The sequence below is a fragment of the Macrosteles quadrilineatus genome, unplaced genomic scaffold, assembly GCF_028750875.1.
Source record: "Macrosteles quadrilineatus isolate MER2022 unplaced genomic scaffold, UCM_ALF_1.0 Scaffold_1__1_contigs__length_201487025, whole genome shotgun sequence".
In the NCBI taxonomy this organism is placed as follows: domain Eukaryota; kingdom Metazoa; phylum Arthropoda; class Insecta; order Hemiptera; family Cicadellidae; genus Macrosteles; species Macrosteles quadrilineatus.
In genome coordinates, this window is record NW_026542594.1 from 180,092,100 (window position 1) to 180,117,420 (window position 25,321).

At 32.9% G+C, this 25,321-nt stretch overlaps 2 protein-coding genes across 3 annotated transcripts in view; one reads left to right on the forward strand and one right to left on the reverse strand.

Annotated features, from left to right (window-relative positions):
• Positions 1–31: 31 nt before the first annotated feature.
• On the reverse strand, positions 32–23,374 carry LOC128990878 (gastrula zinc finger protein XlCGF7.1-like). Of its 2 annotated transcripts, none has more exons than XM_054413520.1 (3): positions 23,102–23,374; positions 15,405–15,586; positions 32–1,520 (listed from the first exon to the last, which is right to left on the reverse strand). In XM_054413520.1, the coding sequence occupies exon 3, from the start codon at positions 1,011–1,013 to the stop codon at positions 54–56; it is 960 nt and encodes a 319-aa protein (XP_054269495.1). In that variant the 5' UTR covers positions 1,014–1,520; positions 15,405–15,586; positions 23,102–23,374; the 3' UTR covers positions 32–53. The 2 variants fall into 2 exon arrangements, with proteins under 2 accessions (XP_054269495.1, XP_054269485.1); XM_054413510.1 differs by lacking the exon at positions 32–1,520 and adding an exon at positions 7,134–11,357.
• Positions 23,375–24,816: 1,442 nt separating this feature from the next.
• LOC128990897 (peroxisomal acyl-coenzyme A oxidase 3-like) overlaps positions 24,817–25,321 on the forward strand; it is a 43,573-nt gene continuing 43,068 nt past the window's right edge. The window contains exon 1 of the mRNA XM_054413546.1: positions 24,817–25,024. The gene's annotated coding sequence lies outside the window, so the exon portion shown is untranslated. The remainder of the gene's footprint in view (positions 25,025–25,321) is intronic.

Consider the following 25,321-nt stretch of genomic DNA (forward strand, 5'->3'; position numbering starts at 1 on the left):
TTATACTGGTTAAAATAGCTACTTGTTTGGAATTATTTTCCACATAAAGTACACTAATGAGGTCGCTCTTCAGTGTGAAATAATGTATGTCTCTTCACATAGTCCTTAGTTTTGAAGGATTTTCCACATATAGCGCACTTATGAGGTCGCTCTTCTGTATGAACTAATGTATGACTTATCATATAATTCTTAGTTTTGAAGGATTTTCCACATGTAGTGCACTTGTGAGGTCGCTCTTGTTTATGAATTAATATATTATGTTTTCTCATACTGTCCTTAGTTTTAAAGAATTTTCCACATGTAGTACACTTATTAAGTCGCTCATCTGTGTGAACTAATGTATGACTCATCATAACTTTTTTAGTTTTGAAGGATTTTCCACATAAAGTGCACTTGTGAGGTCGCTCTATGGTGTGAACTAACGTATGACTCTTTAAACCTTCTTTAGTTTTGAAGGATTTTCCACATGTAGTGCACTTGAGAGGTCGCTCTATGGTGTGAACTAACGTATGACTCTTCATAACTTTTTTAGTTTTGAAGAATGTTCCACATATAGTACACTTATGAGGTCGCTCTTCTGTGTGAACTAATGTATGACTCATCATATGATTCTTAGTTTTGAAGGATTTTCCACATATAGTGCACTTATGAGGTCGCACTTCTGTGTGAAACAATGTATGAGTCTGCATACTGCCCCTGGTTTTAAAAGATTTTCCACATATAGTGCACTTATGAGGTCGCTCTCCTGTGTGAACCAAGGTATGAATCTTCATATCATCCTTAGTTTTGAAGGATTTTCCACACAAAGTGCACTTATAAGGACACTTCCCAGAATGTGTCAATAAATGACGCTTTATATTAGATATTTGAACAAATGTTTTCCGACAAGTCAAACATCTAAATGGACGCTCGCCCGTGTGTAAATATATGTGACACTTCATTGCCAATAGAGTTGGAAAAATTTTTCTACATATTGGGCACTCAGGCAAAGGCTTTTTCGTGATCTTTAACATGTTTTAGTTGTCAATTTCTGACTTTTAACTTTTTAGACATGCTAGAAACTGATTGAAATCATTTGGTTGGCTTTGTACGTTTTTTTTCTGTTTGATTTGTTTAATGTTTGACAGTTATGTACATGTGTCAATCAACTTTAAAACAACTCTTGATCAAATATTGTTATGTGTATTAAATGGCTTACAACATAGCCTACTCGAGACAATTTGATTCTTTTGCATGACTTTTATGTTCCATAATATTTTAAGACTACTTTTTAAAAAGACAACGTTGCTTCTATGTTCCTTTTTTCAAATTATATTGCATCAGCCATATAAAACCATGTAGCCTATTCTTTAAATTTAATTTTATGTACCGTAGTGGATCACTTACTTTCATTTCTACTTTAATTGTAGTTAAGACTTAATCGTTTTAGCTGCTGTTTAAGTATTATATCAGATTATGTAAATTATCTTTCTTGCAAAATGAATTAAGGTTCCTTCTCCTCTTCAAATCTATTGCCTCTGCTGAAAAAGACCATATTTTATTAGTTAAATATATTTGTTGTGATCATTTAGGAAATATTTTATTTTACAATGATTACAAAACATTACAAAAATGTATATGTAATGTACTATATCCAGATTATCATAATAATGCATGATATGAATCATAAATGCAATTTAAATTACTCCTCCGAGTGTCCATAGCTTAGGCCTTAATGTCCGCCTATTTTTGGCGCATTTGCAAGGTTTTATTAAAACGGATCTGAGAAGCTTAAAACAATGTTAATTCTACTGTTCTATATACCATTTTGTTTGGAAAATCATGGGCTTCAATATTATACATAAAACATAAGGAACACTTGTTTCAAAAAAATTTTTTAGGTAAAAAAAATATTTTGGAAAATTTTCAAAAAAAAATAAGTTTGCGCTCAATGAAATTGTATAAATTATAGGCCTATAAATATTTGAAAATAGCCACTTTGTTCTAAATTTTATGAGGATTACAAATATATAATAATATAAGGAAGTAGATTTGCAAATAAATAAGTTATGGGCAAAAAACAGATTTCAGTACATAGCGTTTAGCTAAGAATGCATAGCCTAACCATAGCTAGGAATCTGGCTGATAATTTTCATCAATATCACTACCTACTTCTTCAGGATCATCAACCAGCCCTTCAAAATCACTTAAATCTTCTTATAATGCACCACGTATATCACTACTTTTGATTTTTAACACTAAAACAATGATAAACGTAATAAAACACATCAGTCATCGGTCTGAGGTTAACCTATCTGTTTACAAATACGCACGTCAGCTGTCTGCTACAATATTTTCGGGACTAAAATGAATAGCGCTTAGAGACAGAAATCCGGAGAAGGCTCTGAATCTAACAAAAAGAACGATACCTAACTCGATCCAGTTCAATCCGATTCAGTCAGTCATAGAACCTTCGCTGTAAACGATGTTCGTGTGTCGAAAAATCGACAAGTGACGCTCGGAGGGTTAATGTAATCAAAGTAAGTATAGGACCGGGTGTCCATAAAATAATCAAATTCAAAATACTTTTTTTAACTTAAAGATGAATGATTGCTACTACAAATTTCATGGATTGAAAAAGAAACCTTACACATTTGGTTTGGAGAAGTAGTACCATGGCACATCATAAGAGCTCTGATGGCAAATAGACTTATTGCAATTGGCAAATGTCCAGGTGTGAGGCCCATTGGAATAGGAGAATGTCTCAAACGCATTCTGGCCAAATGCATTATTTTAGCTTTTGCCGATGATGCAAAACAAGCATTAGGTACAGATCAACTTTGTGGAGGTCTCAAATCTGGTATAGAGGGAGGAATACATTTCATGCGAACGCAATATAGTGAACACAGTAATACCAACAAAGAATGGTGTATGATTCTGGTAGACGCAGATAACGCCTTTAACAAAATAAACAGAATTCATGCTTTATGGCAAGCAAGAGTCCATTGGCCAAGAGCTGCTAGATTTATTTTTAATACTTACCATTGTAGCTCAGATTTAATTTTGCAAGGAAGTAATCAAAGATTGTATAGTAAAGAAGGAGTTACCCAAGGAGATCCACTATCAATGATATTATACGGTCTGGCAACACTTCCATTAATACAAGAATTAAAGAATGCCGAACACATCTCAAGTTTGGTATGCAGATGACATGGATGCTGGCTATCATGCTTGCCTCTGAAGAAACTTAATCTGGACATGTCCCCACAAGAATTTAGAGATGCCCTTGCCCTACGTTATGGGAAAACACAAATAAACCTCCCATTAAAATGTGAAGGATGCGGAAATGAGTTCAATACAGAGCATGCTCTAAAATGTTGAAATGGTGGTCTAATAAAAAGACACAATGAAGTAAGAGACACAATAGGTAACATGATGAACAAGCCTGGGGAAACTGCATTAAGGAGCCCTTGATAGCAGAAGGCAGTCATCTCAACGAACCTGCACTAAAAGCTGATATAGCTTGTAGAGGCGTATGGGAGACTCAGATGGAGGCATTGTTTGCTGTTAGTGTCGTTGACACTGATGCTCCATCTTATGTCTCCATCCCTCATCAACAAGTTATAAAAAAAGTGGAAGATGAAAAAAAGAAAGTATACTAAAGCTTACGAACAACGACATGCATCATTTACTCCTCTTGTTCATTTCATTTCATGACTCATGTTCTGAACCACATTCTGATGTTCTGAACCAGATTGATACCAACTCTGCAATTAAAGAATTTGCCAAGATCAAAGCTAGGAAAATTAGTTTTTAACTGCTAAGAGCTTTTGAACTGTTCAAATTGATAATTTTGTATTCTTTTTGTCAAGGTAATAAATTTGGGTTTTCATGTTTTCTTCATGTTTAATGTGTTCAATTAAAAATTCCTCTCTTGTCATCTATCTACACCAGTTTTTCATTGTAATAGGCTTTAACTTATATCGTATCCAAGTTATCCTGTAATTGTTAACTTAGGCCGTGATGCTCGTCAAGCATGACGTCACGATAGAAGACGGCAATGACGTAGGTATTTATTTATTTATTTCCCAAGGAAAGATTAAAACAAGCAGCTGATCACAAACGGCAAACATTACGTCATTGCCGTCTTCTATCGTGACGTCATGCTTGACGAGCATTACGGCCTATTTTTTTAGTGTAGCCTTGGTTTTGCTAAAGTTTATACATGAGTAAAAGTGTAAAAATGTTAAATTCCTGAGAATAATAAACAGTCTTTTATTGCAAGTATTCTTCTAACCTAAACTTATAAAATCTTTGGGAAAAAATTCACAAATAGAGTTAAGCAAAGAAGACGGCAAGTTAATGTTCATGGGTTGAGGGTGGGGTGGTGGGGGGATTCTAAGTGGCGCTGATTCGGGTGTTCGCTTAACTCTGAAAAATTCATAGGTGTTTTTGGAAATAAGTTCCAAATGTTTTTAAGGCTTATGGCTGAAAAACTATCAGAGAATTGGAAAAACCATACAGTTTGGTAATAAGTTGGACAAGATCATAACAATTTGTGCTGATTTAAGGGCAACCAGTATGTGTTTGAGGCAAACAAGAAATGGAGGTTAGCGAGAGAATTTGAAGATGGAGCTGGGATTCCAAATTTTTTTTGTGTAAAAAATAATTGTCAATTTCTGATTTTACAGTTCTCTACTCTTTTTGTAAAACTAATATTATAATTTACATTAAATAATAATAAAAAATTATAAAAATTTAACAGTACTTTTAAAAGTAATTAACAATTAATTGTTTAGAGCAAATAAAAATAAAGCACATTATACTTGTTAACCTTTACACTAAAGTGAAAGGTTGCAGCTTCATCACTAAATACCAGATGAGTAGCAAAATGTTCATCTTCTAAGCAGTTTTGAAGTCAGGTGAGCAGCTCAACACGAAGGAGCATGTGACAAGGGACAGTGTGTTCAAATAAAAATGTGGTTTTCTAGCTTCCAACTTGTATTTACTTTTTATTTATTTATATAACATCATCACATTACATCAATTCTCTTGACAAGTGATTTGTCACAAAGTCTAATACTACATTTTAAAATCTTAAAATAGCTTAGAAAAGAAATAAAACAAATCATTAGGCTAAAAACCTATGGTAGAAGTAATATCTTTCAAATATACACATCTTCTAGTTATTCTTCTAGTGAGTAAAACGTCCTCTCAAAAAAAAAAAATATGTTTTAAGATAATTTAAATTTAGAGAATGAGGCAATGTTTTAAATCTCAGCAACCCATTGTGATTAAGAACATTGCTTTATTCTCAAAACTTAAGAACACATCTAATGTTAACATCTTCCAGATATTCTGTTAGTGAGTAAGATGGCCACTCAAAAAGAAATGTTTTAAGATAATTTAAATTTAGAGAACAAGGCAATGTTTTTAATCTCAGAGGGTAATTTTTTGAACATTTTTGGTCCTGTATACTGAGGGGATGAAAGATTTTAAGCCTTTGTTAAACTGGTTTTTATAATATTTTTGGATCTTGTGTTATGTGGATGAGATTGTTGACAGTCCATGAATGTGCCGAAATCACTTTTAAACATTAATGGCGGTTTGTAAACAGCTAAAAAATAATGCTTGATGTAGGTTGCACTTTGATAGTTTTTTAACGTGTTTTTGCAAAATTAGTTGTGAATCGATATCAATTCCCAAATACTTTATTGTTTTTATGTAAATGAATTGAAGTTAAGTTTGTATTTAAAATGATTTCTAGGTTTTTGGGGACGTTTATATTTAAAAAGGTACTTAGGTAATCACTATTCCAGAATTTAAGGTGGATTTTCAGTAGTTTTTGGATTTTGTGAAAATGGGAATCTTGTTAAATTTTTTTTAATCGCGTGAAAATATTTGTATAATATTTTTGGTGGATTAGCAAAATCTTCATAATCTGCAACAATCCAACCAAGCCTATTCTAGTTTTTGTTGAATTGTAATGAAGCAACGTAGGGATGAAAATGATTCATGATGTTCCTACAACCATAAGATATAATCATGGTACAGTATTACTACAAACCCAGGATACAATTACGACGTCACATTTTTGGAGATGATTAAGTTAGTACTGTGATTTTTGTTTACAGTCAGAGGTGCTTCTCATAAAAAATGCAGACGTTTAAAATAATAAAATATTTACCAAATTAGTAGTACCTAGGCTATGTACAATTTAGTTAGATTTTCATTTGATCGTAAAATACTAGCCTCTATACCCTTTAAGTAAAACCATAGATAAAACATAACTCCCTTAGTAGATTTCTCATCCTAGTGGAACAGCTGAAGACAATTTTATTGTTAGTTCTGTACTGTTTATGTAGAGGTCGTGTTTTGTTTACAATTTGTTCCCCGTTAATAAAGTCATTTAAAACCTCGTTTAACCAAATGATACGATCTGGCTATTTTTGAATGTTTTTTTTTTTGCATGGTTTTGCTTCAGTTTTGTTTTGCATGGCTTTGTTTGTTGCCTTATTATTATATTGATCTAACTTGTATTTATTTGTGAATCAAGAGATGGACTAATTTATTATTTATTTGTATTGTAAGTGACTTAGCCTGTTGCTTTGCTTAATGGCCTAATAAATCATTGAATCAAAATCAGTCGGGTAGAAAAGCCAACTTGGAAAAGAGAAACCAAATTTAACTCCCATGAGAAATACATGGTGAGCAAATTTTGTTTACATATAAGCCGAGTGGGATTATAGATAAATATATGCCGATGCTTGATGGCAAAACTTTGCGTGCATACCTTCAATTTGAGACCTCAATAATGAAAATTGGTCGGGTAGAAAAGCCAAACAAACTCGGAAAAGAGAAACCAAATTTAACTCCTATAAGAAATACATGGGGTGCAAGTTTCGATTACGTATATACCGAGTGGGATTATAGATACATTTATGCCGATCCTTGATGGCAAATCTGTACGTGCATACCTTCATCAGAGACCTTAATCATGAAAATCGGTCGGATAGAAGAGCTAAACAAGAAAACCATTTTTTTTATATATATAAGACTCAACTGGTTGGTCTCGCATAAATATACCTGTTTGCTTAGACTTATTTAGACTCTTCTGTTCTCTTATGAAGCCTGCTCGAACACAGACTTGTTTCAAACCACCAATACTAATGTGAGAGTTTCCACTCTGGGTGTAATAATAAAAATTCTCCGCCACAGCCTAATGTTTCCATTTTATTTATTTTTTATTAAAAACTAAACAAACACGTATGTATGGCTAAACGCAACTGAGGTATTAAAGGGCAGGAAGAAGACTAACAGTAAAAGGGAAATCCTTTTCAAAAACATGTATAATGCATAGGCATAGACTAACCAACACATCCTCGAAGAGCTTAACACATGAAAATTTAATTTCAAACCATTCGTGGTACATAACCAATGATGTACTTTCCATGTATTATTCTAACCGGTTGAGATTGCGGAAACCCAAAGTTGTATCTTATTTACAAAACAATAAACCTCATAAAGTATGTGTCAGATTGCTGAAACCATTTTTTTTTTTGTAGTTCCCTTTCACATTAGACATCAAAATATAGTTTTCCAGCCAAAATACAATTCTAAAGTAGGTTAACAATTAGAAGAAAAGATTATGCATCCGAAAAAGGCGATACTTGGCCAAAAATTAAATGTTACATTTTTGATTTTCAAACGGCTTGGCAAGGTTAAAATATGTAAGTGTTGATGTGCAAGTACCTTTTGGACGCAGGGGACACGATTGATAAACAATACATATACCTTTGCTAAACAACAAGTTCCACCTTCCAAAATATCGACAAAAATATGCAAAATATGAGATCACTCAACATTGTGTACTAATTTATGCCTCTTTACATGGACACTTGTTTGGAATGATTTTCCACATAAGAACACTTATAAAGTCGCCCTTCTGTGTGAAATAATGTGTGTTTCTTCATATAGTACTTAGTTATGAAGGATTTTCCACATGTAGTGCACTTATGAGGTCGCTCTTCTGTGTGAAATGATGTAAATTGCTTCGTGCAAGTAATGGTTTTGAAGGATTTTCCACATATAGTGCACTTATGATGGTCGCTCTCTAGTGTGAGCTAATCTATCAGGGTGTCTACTACATTCTGGATAGAAAATTCATGGACAATTCCCGTACATTTAAGGACATTTTGTCGTAACCTTTTTCGGTGCGATTACCGAATATATTTTACTGATTTGTCAAACTGTTTACTCTTCTTCTTCACTGTAGTTGTACCAGAGAGAAAAGTAAGTAATAATAGACAAGAGTTAAATTTCAAAATAGAAATTTATTGAAATGAGCAAACATTTACTTCGGGTAAAGCTTTGTAGTGTAACAGAGAAACCCAATCATCGTCTACCGCATTAGCGACGGAATCCTGAATATCTCCATCAGTCATGGAAACATTATCATATCATATCCGATTTATGTGGATTAGTTAGGCATGATTCGCCCTAGCACAACATTAAGTTTTCGACTACTTTTGAAACAAATCTTTAATACAAATATTGTACCTCGGTTCTCTGTACAAAATTGGTATGGTAAGCGGCTACCAGTAAGCACAGAGTAAGATTATTGTCTTTTCATTTGCAAAGTTATTGGGATCAATTACATTTTCTTAGTATATTCTACAGCTCTTTCAAAGAATAAAAATACCCTGGCCTAGACCTAATTATTTAGGGGGGGCCTATATCAACTGAGTAACAAACAATGAGGTTATAATAGCAGCAAAGTCACTATCATCATTCTAGTTCATAAGATTTAGATTGCAAAGCATATAACACAATAAATAAATATGGGAAACAAAAACATTGAAAACTGAACAGCCAAAATTATAAGACAAAGATACAGAAAATGCAATGACATGATTTGAGACCAAGTAGGCCTGCTTTACAACTAACCCATTATTAAATGGAGAAACCGTTGGAATAAATAAATAAATAAACCCAAACAACAATACTTGTGGTTTTGTCAATTGAAAGTAATATCCATAAAAAAAGTTTTAACTTACAAAAAAATACTGTAGATTAGTTACAAGTTTAGTATGAAACCATAAACAGTTTTATGACAGTAGGCAATGGCCAGCGGCAAATTGAATGTTCAAGAAGATAAAAGTACAGAAGTGAAATTTAACTGCCATTATAATACAACTATTATTTCCATGATTAAATAGATTTGGGATCTCATAATAATTACCCAAGTAATAAATAATGGAAGTTGTAAAGGAATAAAAGTGATAAAACTTTTATGACCTAAGATACTTTCACAATGGTTCTTGGAAGTACTTTACGTGACACTTGATTGTGGTGATAAAATATTAATGGGTTTGAGCTTCTAATGGTTTTTCATTGCACAATTAATTACCCTAGTATTAAATTTATGAAAATGTAAACCAAACAAACATCTGATAAACCTTATATGTGCTCCTAACCAACTAGCGATAAAATTATTGCCCATTAAAAATTTAAGGACTTAGTCTGGCATTTAAGGACAATTCCCGTACATTTCATGGCCAGTTAAAAAATAAGTACAATTCCCGGTTTTCCCGGATTTCCCGGTTGGTAGACACCCTTGTTTCCTTATATAGTCCTTAGTTTTGAAGGATTTTCCACATATAGTGCACTTGTGAAGTCGCTCTTCTGTGTGAACTAATCTATGTTTCCTCATATAGTCCTTAGTTTTAAAGGATTTTCCACATGTAGTGCACTTATGAGGTCGCTCTTCTGTGTGAAATGATGTAAATTGCTTCGTGCAAGTAATGGTTTTGAAGGATTTCCACATATAGTGCACTTATGATGGTCGCTCTCTAGTGTGAGCTAATCTATGTTTCCTTATATAGTCCTTAGTTTTGAAGGATTTTCCACATATAGTGCACTTGTGAAGTCGCTCTTCTGTGTGAACTAATCTATGTTTCCTCATATAGTCCTTAGTTTTAAAGGATTTTCCACATATAGTGCACTTATGAGGTTGCTCTTCTTTGTGAATTAATGTATGTTTCCTCATATAGTCCTGAGTTTTGAAGGATTTTCCACATATGGTGCACTTATGATGTCGCTCTCTGGTGTGAACAACTATGTGACTGTTCATAATTTCCTTCCGTTTGAAGGATTTTCCACATATAGTACACTTATGAGGTCGCTCTCCTGTGTGATCTAATGTATGAATCTTCATTTTAGCAGTGGATTTAAAGGATTTTCCACAAATTGTGCACTTGTGAGGTCCCTCTTCAGTGTGAACTAATTTATGACTCTTCATTTTAGCAGTGGTTTTGAAGGATTTTCCACATAAAGTGCACTTATGAGGTCGCTCTTCTTTGTGAACTAATGTATGTCTCTTCATATATTCCTTAGTTTTGAAGGATTTTCCACATATAGTGCAGTTATGATTTCGCTCTCTGGTGTGAACAAATATATGTCTGTTCATAATGTCCTTAGTTTTTAAGGATTTTCCACATATAGTACACTTATAAGGTCGCTCTCCTGTGTGATCTAATGTATGAGTCTTCATTAAAGCAGTGGTTTTAAAGGATTTTCCACATATAGTGCACTTGTGAGGTCGTGTTTCGGTGTGAACTAATAATGTATGACTCTTCATATTGGCCTTGGTTTTGAAGGATTTTCCACACAAAGTGCACTTATAAGGACACTTCCCTGAATGTGTCAACATATGATACACTACATGTTGTCGTTGAATAAATGTTTTCTCACATGTCAAACATCTAAAGGGACGCTCGCCCGTGTGTAAATATATGTGACTTTTCATTTTAAATGAAGTTGAAAACGTTTTTCTACATATTGGACACTCAAGCGAAGGTTTTTTATACATCTTTAACACGTTTTAGTTTTTTATTTCTGACTTCTACTTAATTAGACATGCCAGAAACTAATTGGAATTAGCAGGTGGGCTTTGTATGTCTATTTGTGTTTGATTTGTTAAACGTTTAACAGTTATGTACATGTATTAATCAACTTTAAAACACCTTTTGATCTAATGATGTTATGTGTATAAAATGGCTTACAACATATGCTACTAATGGCAATTTGATTGTTTTGCTTGACTTTTATGTTCCATCAAATTAAATTAGCCTATTTATTTAAATGAGAAAGTTGCTTCAATGTTCCATTTTTTCTTCATATAATACTGCATCAGCCACATCAGCCATATAAAAGTCATGTAGGCCTATAATTTAAGTTTTATGTAGTGAATTACTTAAAGTGTGGTAAAAACTTAATGCTGTTAGCTGATGTTTAAAGTATTATATCAGATAATTTAAATTATCTTTCTTGCAGCTTGAATTGAGGTTACTTCTCCTCTTCAAATCTTATTGCCTCTTCTGAAAATACCATATTTTATTAATTATATACATTTGTTGAATCATTAAGGTAATTTTTTATTTTAACGATGATTCCAAAACATTACAAAAATGTATACGTACTGTATTATAACCAAATTATCATAATAATGCAAAATTAGAATCATAAATGCAGTTAAAATTTATGTAATCTAAGTAAGTAGAAGAGTGTCTATAAAATATTTATCAGATTTAAAATAGTGCACTTTTCTGCACTTTTCTCTCCTTTGTGAACTAATGTATGAATCTTCACACAGTTCTTGGTTTTGAATAATTGTCCATATAAAGTGCACTTATAAGGACACTTCCCTGAATGTGTCAACAGATGATACTTTATATGATGTAGTTGAATAAATGTTTTCTCACGTGTCAAACATCTTAAGGGACGCTTCAATTAAATTAAAATAAATTCAAACCTCTTTATTTGTTTCATGTACAACAATACAATAAATAGCGCCACAGTTTCTTAATCTAACTCAGTACATTGCATTGAATTGTTCAGTTATGAAATTTACAGTTATGTAGCATCAGCATTCACATCAGTTAAATCGTACAAGTCTTCAAGAGAGTGAAATGCATTTCTGATCATAAAACTTTTGAATTCACTTTTGAACTTGTTTTGATTTTCTATGTTCAATATTTCTTTAGGAATATGTTTTGTTTTAAGAATACAGAACCGGCATAGTATGGTTTATTTTCATATGGCTCAGAATTGTGAAAAGGTAAGACTATGTTTTTTTTCTGGTGTTGTAGTTATGTATATCTTCATGTGTTGTAAAATTGGATTTATTTTTCCTGACATGCATAATACACTCAAGGATAATACAAACTATAGATGGTTAATATATTTTGGTTAATAAAATGCCCCTTTACAGATTCATCAAACTCGAGATTTAACATGGCTCTTATAGCTCTTTTTTGACTAATTAAAATTTCACAAAGGTTTTGTTTGGTTGTACCTCCATACGCACAAACTCCATAAGATATATGGGATTGCACTTGGGCATGAAAAACATTTTTTTTTTACTTTCAAATTACAAAGATAATACAATCTTTTTAAGGCATTAATTCCTGAGTTTATTTTTGCTAAAAGATGGTCTATATGCAGGTCCCAACTAAGATGGTTAACGATATAAAATCCCAAAAATGTTGATTTATCTACCCTTTCTATTATATTATCTATATATATAAAAGGCAAAGCCCTCACTGACTGACTGACTCACTCACTCATCACTAATTCTCCCACTTCCCATTTACCTAGGAGGCTGAAATTTGGTACGCTGATTCTTTTGGCATTAAATAGGAAAACTAAGTTGTTTTTATTCTGATCGGACTCTCGGGCTCCGCCCCAGTGGCTCTGGAGTTTCCCATGTTAACCTTATGAGTACTCATATTTAAATGGAATTAATGAATCTTAACAGCTGTTTCAATTAAACAAGTTGGTTCTGTTCTATGATGTGCAACACCATTAAGTTACCAGGATTACCAACAGGGTGCAGCACTATTATTTTTTTTTTTATTTATGACAACAGCTAATTTGCAACCAAAAGGTGAGTGAGCGTAGCGAAAGCGAACAAACTTCAACCTGGAGGCGAGTTAGCGTAGCGAATGAGCTAACTTGAAGGCAAGTGAGCGCAGCGAACGAGCTCCAACCTAAAGGTGAGTGAGCGTAGCGAACGAACTTCAACCAGGACGTGATTGAGCCATGCGAACGAGCCCACTTATGAAGTAAAACGGGGCAAAGCCCGCGGGTACAGCTAGTTATCAATAAAAATGTTAAAATCATTCTCGTTTCGGTTTTGTTCTGTAGTGAAAGAGTGTACAGTAATTAGTCTTCTGCGGGTTTAATATTAGATTATTGGAAGAAACAAAATCCTTAAGTTTACCTAATTCTATGAATGAATTTATTTCTATTTCCAAGCCAGTCTTTGCAGACATAATAAGATTAGAGTAATATTCATATAGTATAAGTTGATTTTTTATGTCCTTAAGTTTAAACTTAGATAGTTTGGCATATCCCTGATGTAACTAATAAATAATAAAGGTCCAAGTATTGACCCTTGTGGTACCCCGTGTTTAATTGGTTGTAAAACTGATTGATATTTTATCACTTGATTGCTTATCCGTGTGAAAATAAATTTGAAACTTCATTGCCAATAGAGTTGAAAACATTCATTTTTCTACATATTGATTACTCAAGTGAAGACTTTTTTGTGATCTTTAACATGTTTTAGTCTTTATTTCTGACTTCTAACGTTTAAGACATGTTAGAAACTAATTGGAATTAGTCTGTTTGCATTGTACGCCTATTTAAATATCTAATATTGTAGAATTTGATTAACCTTTTACAATTGTATTATCAATGAACTTAGAAACAACTCTTGTTCAAATATTTTTAAGAGTTTTAAATATCATACAACATTGCCATTATTTTAAGTTCCATCATATTAAATTACCATACTTATTTTTTTAAGAAATTGGCTCATATGTTTCATGTTGTCATTAACATGTTTTTATTAGCTCGCTTTCTTGTCTGTTCGGTACAAATTTTGAAATTGGTTTTCAAACCAATTTCCTGATGTGCTAGAGACTTTAAACTTGAAACATAGCTCACAAATGGATGACAATGTAGTATTAAATAATTTATTTCCATATTTCCCTTGAGCTACACCCCATAAGATTCCGATTTTTTAATGTTTACATTTTGATTAATGTTAATATATCAATTGATGTCAGCTGTAAATACTTTAATTTGACAGTCCTTTCAAAGTGCAGAGGTTAAGATATAGGCCTACAGGTTCTGCTCCCGAGAGATTCTTAAGTTTTATGAATATGAGAATAGTAGCAATATGTGATTACAGTTAAAAAGGTTTGGTTATGTAGGCCTATTAATCTTACTAATATTATAAATCTGAAAGTTTGTGAGTTTGTGTGTATGTTTATGTGTTGCTCAATCACGCATAAACTACTGGACGGATTGGGTTGAAATTTGGCATGATGATAGCTCACATTCCCTATTAACATTTAGGCATATTCGTATCTCAAAAATCCTTTCGGGCTCCGCCCCAGTGGGTCTGTAGTTCCCCATGTTAAACTTATGAGTATTCACATTTAAAGGGAATTAAAGAATTTAGTCAGCTGTTTCAACTTTACAAGTTGGTTCTATAATATGCAATAGCATTCAAAAGTTATAAGGTTTCCCAACAGGGTGCAGCACTATTATTATTTTGTTTGTGCATATATGATAACAGCTAATTTGAACTAAGCAGCAACAAAAAGCTGTGATACACAATGAGAACTGTCAAAGTAGGATTGTTTAAAGTTAGGTTTGAGTTTTTAATTTAATGAATAATTTGTGATATTGTGCGAATGTTTGATAATTTATTTTTTTCTATTGTTTAGGTGCAATTGTAGAACATTATGGCAATGGTAGATATGTTATACTATATCATACCGTAAATTTATGAACCAAATTTTATCAAACTGTGTCCTCCCCCCATTGCAAACGCAAAGCTTGAGTATAACTGCAATAAGCATTTTATACTTATATGCCAACCCCGTACGAAGGACGGGTGCTCTGCTGGTAAGCCATAAAAATAGATTTTAACATATTTAGATATTAAATGACTAAAAAGTATAAAATAATTAAAAAAAAAACTTTTTAAAATATCATGTTTTTAAACACACTAAAAAGTAGAAAATTATTTTATAAATATGTGGAGAAAATAAACTTCATGTTGGCATATATATTTATGAGAAAATAAATATTTGTAAGAATTTAAGCGAAAAATGTAGGGCGAATGCAATAGATAATAATAATATATAATAGGTTAAGATAATTGTAAATTAGATTTTGCATGTACCCCACGTTTTTAATCTTAAAAGTACTTTAAGTACTCATTCTCTACAGTCTACACATATTTATAAAATTATTTTCTACTTTTTAGTGCGTTTAAAAACATATTTTTAGAAGCGATTTTTATTTATAAATTATTTTTCATATTGCTTCAGCCACAGTGAATTACTTACTTTAATTTGTGCTTTAGTGTAGGAAGTAAGAGATTAATCTTGTTAGCAGCTTTTTAAAGTATTGTACTCCAGTCTCTGATACACTCCAGTTCCGATATAATCAGATATTATGTACATTATCTTTCTTGCCACGTTAGTTTAAGTTCCTTTTCCACTTCAAATCTGTTTATTTTCTTCATAAACTGTAAAAGAACATGTTTAATTAATTATATACATATATTGTACACATTTTCAGTTATATGTTTGTTCATTTACGTTAAACTATAATTTCAAGACATAACTACATTACACATTAAAACATTACATTAGGTATTGTATTTTTTTGTACAATACTCAGTCTTATTTAAGGCTGAAAATTGTACAGATGAGTCATAAAGTATGCAAGCTGAAACGACTTACCCAATAAGGCATCATGCCATAGAAATAAATAAAAAAAATGAAAATAAATAAAATGACTTGGAACCAGGACCTGAAGGATTTTAAATCTTGAGGCAAGGAACTTTTATGGACTCATCTTTTGTATTCGGTCTAAGAATTCTTGGAATCTGAAATGCCGGGTCGCCAGAATTGTTCCCTCTGCTGATCATTGATGTCATTTTGACAACACACATGGAAAGGGTAGAATTAGACCCATACACTTAGACTATAACAGAATCTAAATTAATGTATTCTAGTTATCAAGTGAACTGGATGCTATATAAGAAAAGATGTACGGTCTGTGAATGTACCCCCCCTGGATTAGAACTATGACCCCCTATCAGAAAACCATATGTGTACAGGCAGGAAATGTACCCCTCCCCTGGATTAAATATCATCAATCTTCCGTAGACAAAGTAAAGTGGTTATTATTAAAATGAAATAGTAGAGAATGCCCTCCAAAGTGTCATAGGTTGGTATTATTTTTAAGCCTGTACATAAAATAGTGGTTGATCTTATAAAAAAGGTATAAATAAAAATAGCTTTTAAAAATGCCACGTTTTTAATCGCACTTAACCCTCCGAGTGTTATGTGTCGAATTGTGTAGTGTTTTGTGTCGATTTTTCGACTCACAAACACTGTTTACAGCAAAGGCTCTACAGTATGACTGACAAAATCGGATTGAACTGGATCGAGTTAGGTATCGTTCTTTTCGTTAGATTCTAAGCTTTCTAAAGGTCTGTCTCTAAGCGCTGTAAGTTCTCCGAGCCGATCGTAATTGTAGCAGACAGCTGACGTGCATATTTGTAAACAGGTTAGTTAACCTCGGACCGCTGACTGATGTGTTTTATTATGATTATCATTGTTTTGAGTTAAAAATCAAAAGTAGTGATATACGTGGTGCATTATAAGAAGATTTAGGTGATTTTGAAGGGCTGGTTGATGATCCTGAAGAAGTAGGTAGTGATATTGATGTAAATTATCAGCCAGATTCCTAGCTATGGTTAGGCTATGCATTCTTAGCTAAACGCTATGTATCGAAATCTGTTTTTGCCCATAACTTATTTATTTGCAGATCTACTTCCTTATATGATTATATATTTGTAATCCTCATAAAATTTAGAACAAAGTGGCTATTTTCAAATATTTATAGGCCTATAATTTATACAACTTCATTGAGCGCAAACTTATTTTTTTTTTGAAAATTTTCCAAAAAAAATTTTTTTTTTACTTAAAAAATTTTTTGTAACAATTATTCCTTATGTTTTATGTATAATATTGAAGCCCATGATTTTCCAAACAAAATGGTATATAGAACAGTATAATTAACATTGTTTTTAAGCTTCTCAGATCCGTTTTAATAAAACCTTGCAAAAAAACTAGGGACCCTCGGAGGGTTAAAGTAGAAAATAATCTATAAATATGTTGAGAGAATAAATACTTGTAAGATTTAAAACAAAAAATTTGGGGCGCATGCTAATTTACAATTAACTTCACCTATTGAACTATTATGATCTAGGCCTATTGCATGCGCCCCAAGTTTTTTGTTTAAAATATTAGCCTACATTATTTATTTCCTCAACATATTTATAAATTATTTTCTACTTTTTAGTGCGTTTAAAAACGTGGCATTTTTAAAAAGTATTTTTATTTATAAATTAGTTTCTACTATTTAGTCTTTAATGTGTTTAAATATGTTAAATCTATTTTATATGGCCTGTTAATACATAACCAAAACCTTATTATCTGTACGAGCTGTTTGGCCCGTCCTACGAAGGGGAATCGAGTAGTCCATTAAAACTGTATATAGTGTGTAAATTACAAATTCAAGCATAGTTTAAGCAGTTCAAAATTTATAGTAAAGAAAAAGCTGCCAAGCAACAACAATCATGACGTGATCATTGTTCTTTTCCCAACCTTTCCTCAAAAAGTCGAGTAGTAAAATAATTTTCATAAGCTTTCTTTTGAAGATTCGTGAGCTTAGATTCATATACAACAATGGTTATAGAATCTTACTTATTTCCTATAAGTAATCAATGACAAAATCACAGAGTAAATCAAAACTAACCTCATAGTTCTAAAGAATATTTTTTTTTTATTCAACCACCTGTTAGTTAAAACAAATTATATTGCACTAAAACAAACTAAATATTTTAAAGACTGCTCAAAAAAATAAATTAGAACACCAACTATTTTACTATGTGTATATTTAAATCAACTCTCATCCTCTTACCGAATAAATGAACGTATAAATAATTATAGCCATAACACATAGTATAAATTCAGTAGAACCCCTCATATCCGGCCTTGGTTTTACCGGTCCTCTGTTTATCCGGCCCCTTCCAGGAAGCCAATATAAAAATTTTTTCTCTCAGCTTACAGACGTTTAGATGCAAACACTAGTCTTTGTGACTGCTCAAGTCATAAAATAAATTGTTCTCACTCTGTTTGTCTGTTGTTGTTCCATATCTGGAATAAAAGAATGTACCTAAATTTAAAATTTAAAAATCTTTCCTGGCTCCTAAATAGTAAATCAAAATTGACCATTGCAAATAAATTATTACTATACAAAGTAATACTGAAGCCAATTTGGACTTATGGAATCCAACTGTGGGGAACGTCCAGTATGTCGAACATAAACATTATCCAACGATTTCAGTCAAAAGTTTTAAGGTTCATTCTGCAAGCCCCGTGGTATGTTAATAACAATATCCTTCACAAGGACAGTGGAATTCCTACGGTTGAAGAGGAAATAACCAAATTTAGTGCAAAATATCTAAAGAAACTTGAAAATCACCCTAATCACCTGGCTCTAAACCTCTTGGACAACAGCACCAGTATATACAGGCTAAAAAGGATTCATGTTTTGGATCTAAGCACACGTTTTGTTTGAACAATTTAATTTTCCCTTGTTTATTTACATATTTATGTTTTCATTGAAATATTTTTAAGTTAGCTCTGTCAATGGACAGAGATTAACTAACGTTTTATTAAAATTTGTTATTGTATTTGCTAAATGTTCTAAAAATGAACAGATTGTAAATAAAATTGTGATAAAAAAAAAACTCTGTTTGTTTATACATTTATTTGCTGAGTCACTATACTCAGTTGAGCTAGTAGGCCTAACCTCTTATCAGTTGGTTGATTATTTCCAAAGTGGGGTTAGTACAGTACGAGCACATTAATTTTTGTACTTCACAAAATGGTTAAGAATGTTGAGTAGAAATGCATGTACCATTTAAGTCCTAATGATCTTTAAGTACAATTTATTGTCATTTTTACCTCCATTTAATAGGTTTTGTTACCTGGAATCATAATATTTGTACATTTATTACTTAATGACTTTAACCTACAAATATTTTTTTTTCTTTTTACAAACATGTTTATTTTTCTAAAAATGATCCCAGAACAGAATTAAATGATACTTTTGATTGCATATATTGATTACCCATTATTATTAGGTATGAATTGTCATTTTCATAGTAGGTTGGTTTATCCGGCCAAATCGTTATCCGGTCAGGGACTTGGTCCCGTGGTGGCCGGATATGAGGGGTTCTACTGTAAGTCAATTCCACGTATGTCATTTCATTTTCATCCAAAAAATGCTGAATTTGTGCAGAAAACGCTGAATTTTTACAGCTGTTACGTTAAGCAAATAGTATTTACCAAAAGCTAGAGTAGAATGTTAGCGTCGGCTGCTGGACTTTTGAAAATTTTAAACTTAATTTCTAAAAAACTGAAACCCTAAACTAAAATTATGGCTTCGACATTCCCTAGTTCTCAAAATTAGGCTATCTTTCTTTTAATACAAAAATCATGAAAATCCGTCAAGTGGTTGATTCAGAATCGTGAAATCAAAAAACCCTGTCACGTTTTAATATATAAGATGGTAATCAGATGTTTTATCTTTACTTTGAAATGCTTGTTTTATATTTTTACAATATCTCGGGAGCAGAACCTGTACCTCTTAACCTCTGCTCTTCGAACTGTCAAATTTAAGTATTTACAGCTGAATTAAATTAATTGATATATTTACATTCTTTCAAAATGTAAACATGGAAAATTTGGAAGTCCATGGGGCGTAGCCCAAACAAATATGAACATGAAATGATATAATATTGCATTGTCATCAATTTGTGAGCTATGTTTCAAGTTTCAAATCTCTAGCTCATCGGGAGGTTGGTATAAAATTGATTGCGAAATTTGTACCGGACAAGAAAGCGAGCTGATAAAAACATTTTAATATGAGCATGGAAAGAATATCTATTTGGCTTCCCCACTTTACTTAGCCTCGGGCGATATGGATACTTTAATTATTTTTACCTTGAACCAGCCAATTACCAGATGAGTGTATTTTTGAATACAGACTATTAACAAGTTTTGATTTTGTGTTAGCCTTGTTAGTTAAACTGTTCGAAAGCAATTTGTGTCATACTCACTTTAAAACTGCAAACATTTGTTGGACAAAGCCCAAAGCCAATCAAAATATAAGTAGGCCTATTTTAATCCTATGTATAAAAGATAATAATAGTACCAGTACACATAATTTGGTGAATGGTGTTTTTCCATGAGAGCATGATAGTATGGGCTGCTCAAGTGCAGTAACGCTTGCCAGGCGAGATACATATGATATGAGAGGGTTAGAAGGCCTGACCTGCCGGGAATAGTGTGCTTACTTGTGTGTCATAGTTATTATTGTTAATTATGTGGTTTACTGTATTGTCTGGTGGTGAATGGGCAACGATCTTTTTGTTGCTATAATTCATAGCTCTTCAAGATCCATTTTCATAAGCATAGGCCCTACTATATAAAAAATGCATTATTGTAACCATGTCATTAAGATAGGTTAGGTTTCCGCAAGATTTCTGTTAAAATAAGTTTGAAATTTGCACACCTGTATTAAGGAATCAGATTTGCAACTGTGGTAGTTTATGAGGGAATTCAGTCGTATATTATGTGCAGGAGTTGATGTTAAGCCAAAAGTGCTTGCCTTGCCATCCAGTGGCGATTGCTAGAACTACTGGAATCATCTGACTACTGTCTACCCCTGCGCCTGCAAATGTGAGTAGGATAGGCCCGCAACCACACCTATTGCTGAAGAAAAACTTGCAGGAGCTACGAAAATGACGGGAACTAGGGAATCTACTACGAGAAGCGGAGAAAGACCTCCCCAAAGATCTAAACGGAGAACTTGGTAATGGATGTTGTTATGCATCTCCATCTGTGTAGGTTGTATTAATAAAAGGTAGTAGGCCTACTCTTTCCACTCTAAGTTATTAGATAAATACTCAAGTGATGCCACTGTTGTACTGATCCCAGACATCACTGAAATCGTTATTGTACTGTGTTTGCACATTGCAGCTTGGCAGGAGTTTCAACAATTAATTCAGAATGGTACACACTTGAGCCCAGATGTCATCACAAAGCAGTATAAAACCAAGTACAAAACTTGATTATGTTGTTGAAAATATTGTACAAGTCAATAACACAATCACTCATCCCCTGGTTATAGGCCTATTACCAAATGTAAAGCACAGTTCATTACTAATATCTATATAAATAAAATTAGAGTTTTGTCTGTACATTGCTCAGAATTATATATTTTTAAGGTTATTTTTACGTTTTATACATTAAAGAAGCAGAAACAAGTCTTATCTCTATTTCTGTCTGTCTGTCTTTCTGTAACACTCAAGATGGCATTTTACGCAATCTTCTCCATGAAAACGAGAGTACCTATCAAGATCCAAGTCATTTTAATGAATTCATTTGATTGGCGAGAGTGTCTTTAGCTATTAAAACATGGCCTCACTACTTTGTAAATAAAATTGCGGTCGTTCAAAAATGCGGTTTTGTGCGATTTTTGCCAAGTTTTCGGTCAATTTTTATCACATAATCATCTATGAAATAACGAACAGCTGTTCGGATCAAGATTATTTTTTCTAGCTGTCACTGATATGTTTACAAATGTTGTTTACAAATACCGCAATCATTTCCGATCACGTTTTGAAAGCAAATCCCAAACAAAGTGAGATTAAAAACGTTTTTCTTACATAACGGATTTAATTAATCGCAAGTGCAATATTATAGTGTAACCGTAAATGAAATTAAATAACTAGGCATCATCCAGGTCAGGAACCAGAGATTATTTGTGTATGAAATTGTTCTTGAGTTTTGATAGCCAGAAAGAAGACCTTGAATCAGTGTTGTATAGGACTGGGACACTTATAATGATCGTCGCCAATAGCTTACAAACAAGGTTTCCACTCACTGACGGCGCTTGAATGGCGATTGTGTTAAGTGTAAAGATGAAAAAATCACAACTACAGTGGGTGATTGTAAGTAATAGAGGTATACGGATGATGCTAAACTCGTTTTACCAAATGTGTCACTTTCTGTTTCTACTCACCGTGTGATGCAATCGCTGGACCATACAGCCAATAGGCCCATAGCCCATCTCTTGGGTACGTACGCCTACCTATTTATTCATAACAACCTTTTTCGATGACGATCCTTGATACATGTACTTTTCCATGGAATACATGGCCTACCTACTTAAGAAATAAAGTTACAAATGTCCAAAAACCCAACACATTTTGTGATTTTTGTCACATTCAACTGACTACTATAAGATCCCCGTGCGTAGAACGGGCACACAGCTAGTATTTAATAATACTTTACTGTAGTACTCTCTTATAATATTTAACAAAGTGTTATGACACTAGCGCTCAAGTGTCACCAACATGAACTAGACATGGAAAAAACTTCAGATTTTAGAATGGACATAGAAGTCTAACATTGTTTGTTGGTGTATGTTTAATAGTAGTTGTTAGTTGTTAGGCTTTAGAAGTATGCCTAGTAAAAATCCTTATTCTAGGTATAAGAAGGATTCAACAGGGCATAAAAGCTACATGGTTAAAGTAACACAATGTTGACACACAAATTACATAAATTTAATAGTTAGGCCTATACAAAGTTTCTGGTGAGGAAATATTGTCAATTAAAATAAGTTATACTAAGTTAGGTAGTCAGTAGACTTACAAAGGTAAATAAAACTTAAAACAGCCATAACTCCGTTAATATTTGTGAGCGCGGAAAAATTTGTGCACCGTTATTTTCAGCAAAAAAACTAGTATCTGGTGATATATAAATCTATATAGGTTCCCATGGTCACGTTCGTCGCAATAATTACCACTAACTTACTTCCCTATAGGGAAATTCGCTAAAATAGGATGATAATGATGGACAGGTCAATGGTGTAGCAATGCAAGCTCATAACTTACCCCTGTTTATAGACTTTATAGTTATTCATGTACAAAGTAGAAGTAGCCTAGGCCTAGCCTACAATACACTTTTCTGGAAAAAACTTCCTAACTTGAAGTCTTGATTCTTGAAACAAACTGGTCCTCAGGAATCACTGGAATCACTACGAATTTACGAATACGATGAGCTAACTTTTTTATTTTAACTTATTGCTATTCTGTCTGACATTCTGACTGAGGATTCCGGAAATCCGGATTCAGGAATCAGGTCAGGCAGGAATGGCAGGATTTAGAGGAGCAGGGAGCAGGAGCAGGAGGACGGAGGGAGGAGCAGCAGCAGGACGGATAGCGCTGCGCTGGGTTCACAACGAGACCTTACCGTCAGACCGCCACCGCCCACCACCGCGCCGTGCAGAACGCGTCATACCGTGCATAGCCGAACTGTTTGTGGGAAATTGTTATCTCAATCACTGTCGCTGTCAAAACGTGTCGTTTGTAGGTTAAATTTTAATTAATTTAACTGTCATAACCTAACCAAACTTGCTGATAATAAAAATATCGAATGAAGGTTTACTAAGTTAATAACAAAAATAGTTCTGTTCATAAAATAAAATTATAAATGTCTCAAAATCAATTATATATTTTTTTAAATTATAAAATTAAACCAATCAATTATCAATTATTTAAGATGGGGACCATCATAACCAAACCAAACCAACCAAACTTGCTGATAATGGACAAAAATCGAGTCAAAAATTTAATACCTCCGGTATTTCGAACCGGTTACCTCCGACTCATCAGCCCGGTCACGTTCAATCGAGCAGTGGTGGGTGGTGGTGGGCGGTGGCGGTCTGTTGGCAAGGGTTAATTTGTTGACGTCTGCATCTGCCTGCAGTTAGTGATGGGAGAATCGAATACTTTAAAGAATCGAATACAGTGAATTCGTAGCCTCCCCTGTATTCGAATACTTTTACGAATACTTGTATTCAAACACCTTTGAGTCTGCAAAGCATGGAAAATGAGTGTGTAATTCTTTTTTCATAATGCAACGGTTCTTTTGGCCACTGTTATTTCGTTTTACAGTAATTAATTCATTAATATAATTTATTCAATGTAATTTTAAATTATATGATTTTTAAAAGGTACATTTATTTTGACTTATAATTATTTCATGGTCAGTTACAGTCTTATTAATGTATTATTTTCTATTATATTAACTAATTAATATCTTTAATAATATGTCTTATTCATTTGTATGGATAATTTACATCAGATATGCATGTTATTTTGCCATGTAACTATATAAATCGGTTGTAGTTATAATAAATTCTATTCAATTGCCCTCTACCAGTAGTAACCTAATATTTTAAATAGGTATCCAATATATTCTAAATGTTAACGATTAATAATAATCTTATGTAAATTATAGGGCTAATGGTAAAATTATAACGAATAGATGAAAACAAATGCTGCAGTAAAAACATTAAATACTCTTACGAATGCTACGGATTCGTAACGTAAGATATTCAAAAGGGAATTCAGTAGTTGAAAAAGTGTTGAATACATTTTTGAATCCCCCGAATAGAAATCCTGCAAAATCTGAGGTCAAGAGTATTCACAAAAAAGTATTCGTACGAATCTGAAGTATTCGAATCTACGAATACTCGGGCTGTATTCGAATACTATTCGATTCTGTATTCGATTCTCCCATCATTACCTGCAGTGTCCGTTCCGTATGATATCTCTTTTTGCTGAGTCGGTGAATTTGTTATTGTTTAGTCTAGTCTTGCTGGATCTTATCATTCTACGTTCTGTGTGTGTACTGTAACTTATTTATTCATTCACAAGACTAGAGACATTATCGCTCAAAGAAGAAAAGCCATTAGCATAAAGAATTGTCTCACAATGACTACAAGCTTTTAGGAGGCCTCGTTGTGAAAAGGGGTAAGGTTATATAAAAACAATGCTATTTTATAACTAAACAATTCGTCTACAAAATAAAATAGATAGGCTACTTTAGATGTATTTTACCTATGAAATAAGTTAAATCACCAAATTTATTAAATCTCTTCCTGAAAAACGGCCACGGAATATTGGCAGTCACTTCAATTTGAATTGTAAAAACGCCTAGTCAGGTACCGGTACTTAAGTTAACTAGTAATCAGTGATTTTTTTTAAGTGCTAGGCCGGTGGCACTTAAGTTGACGTCCTAATTTACTATTATACATTAACTACCAGCTG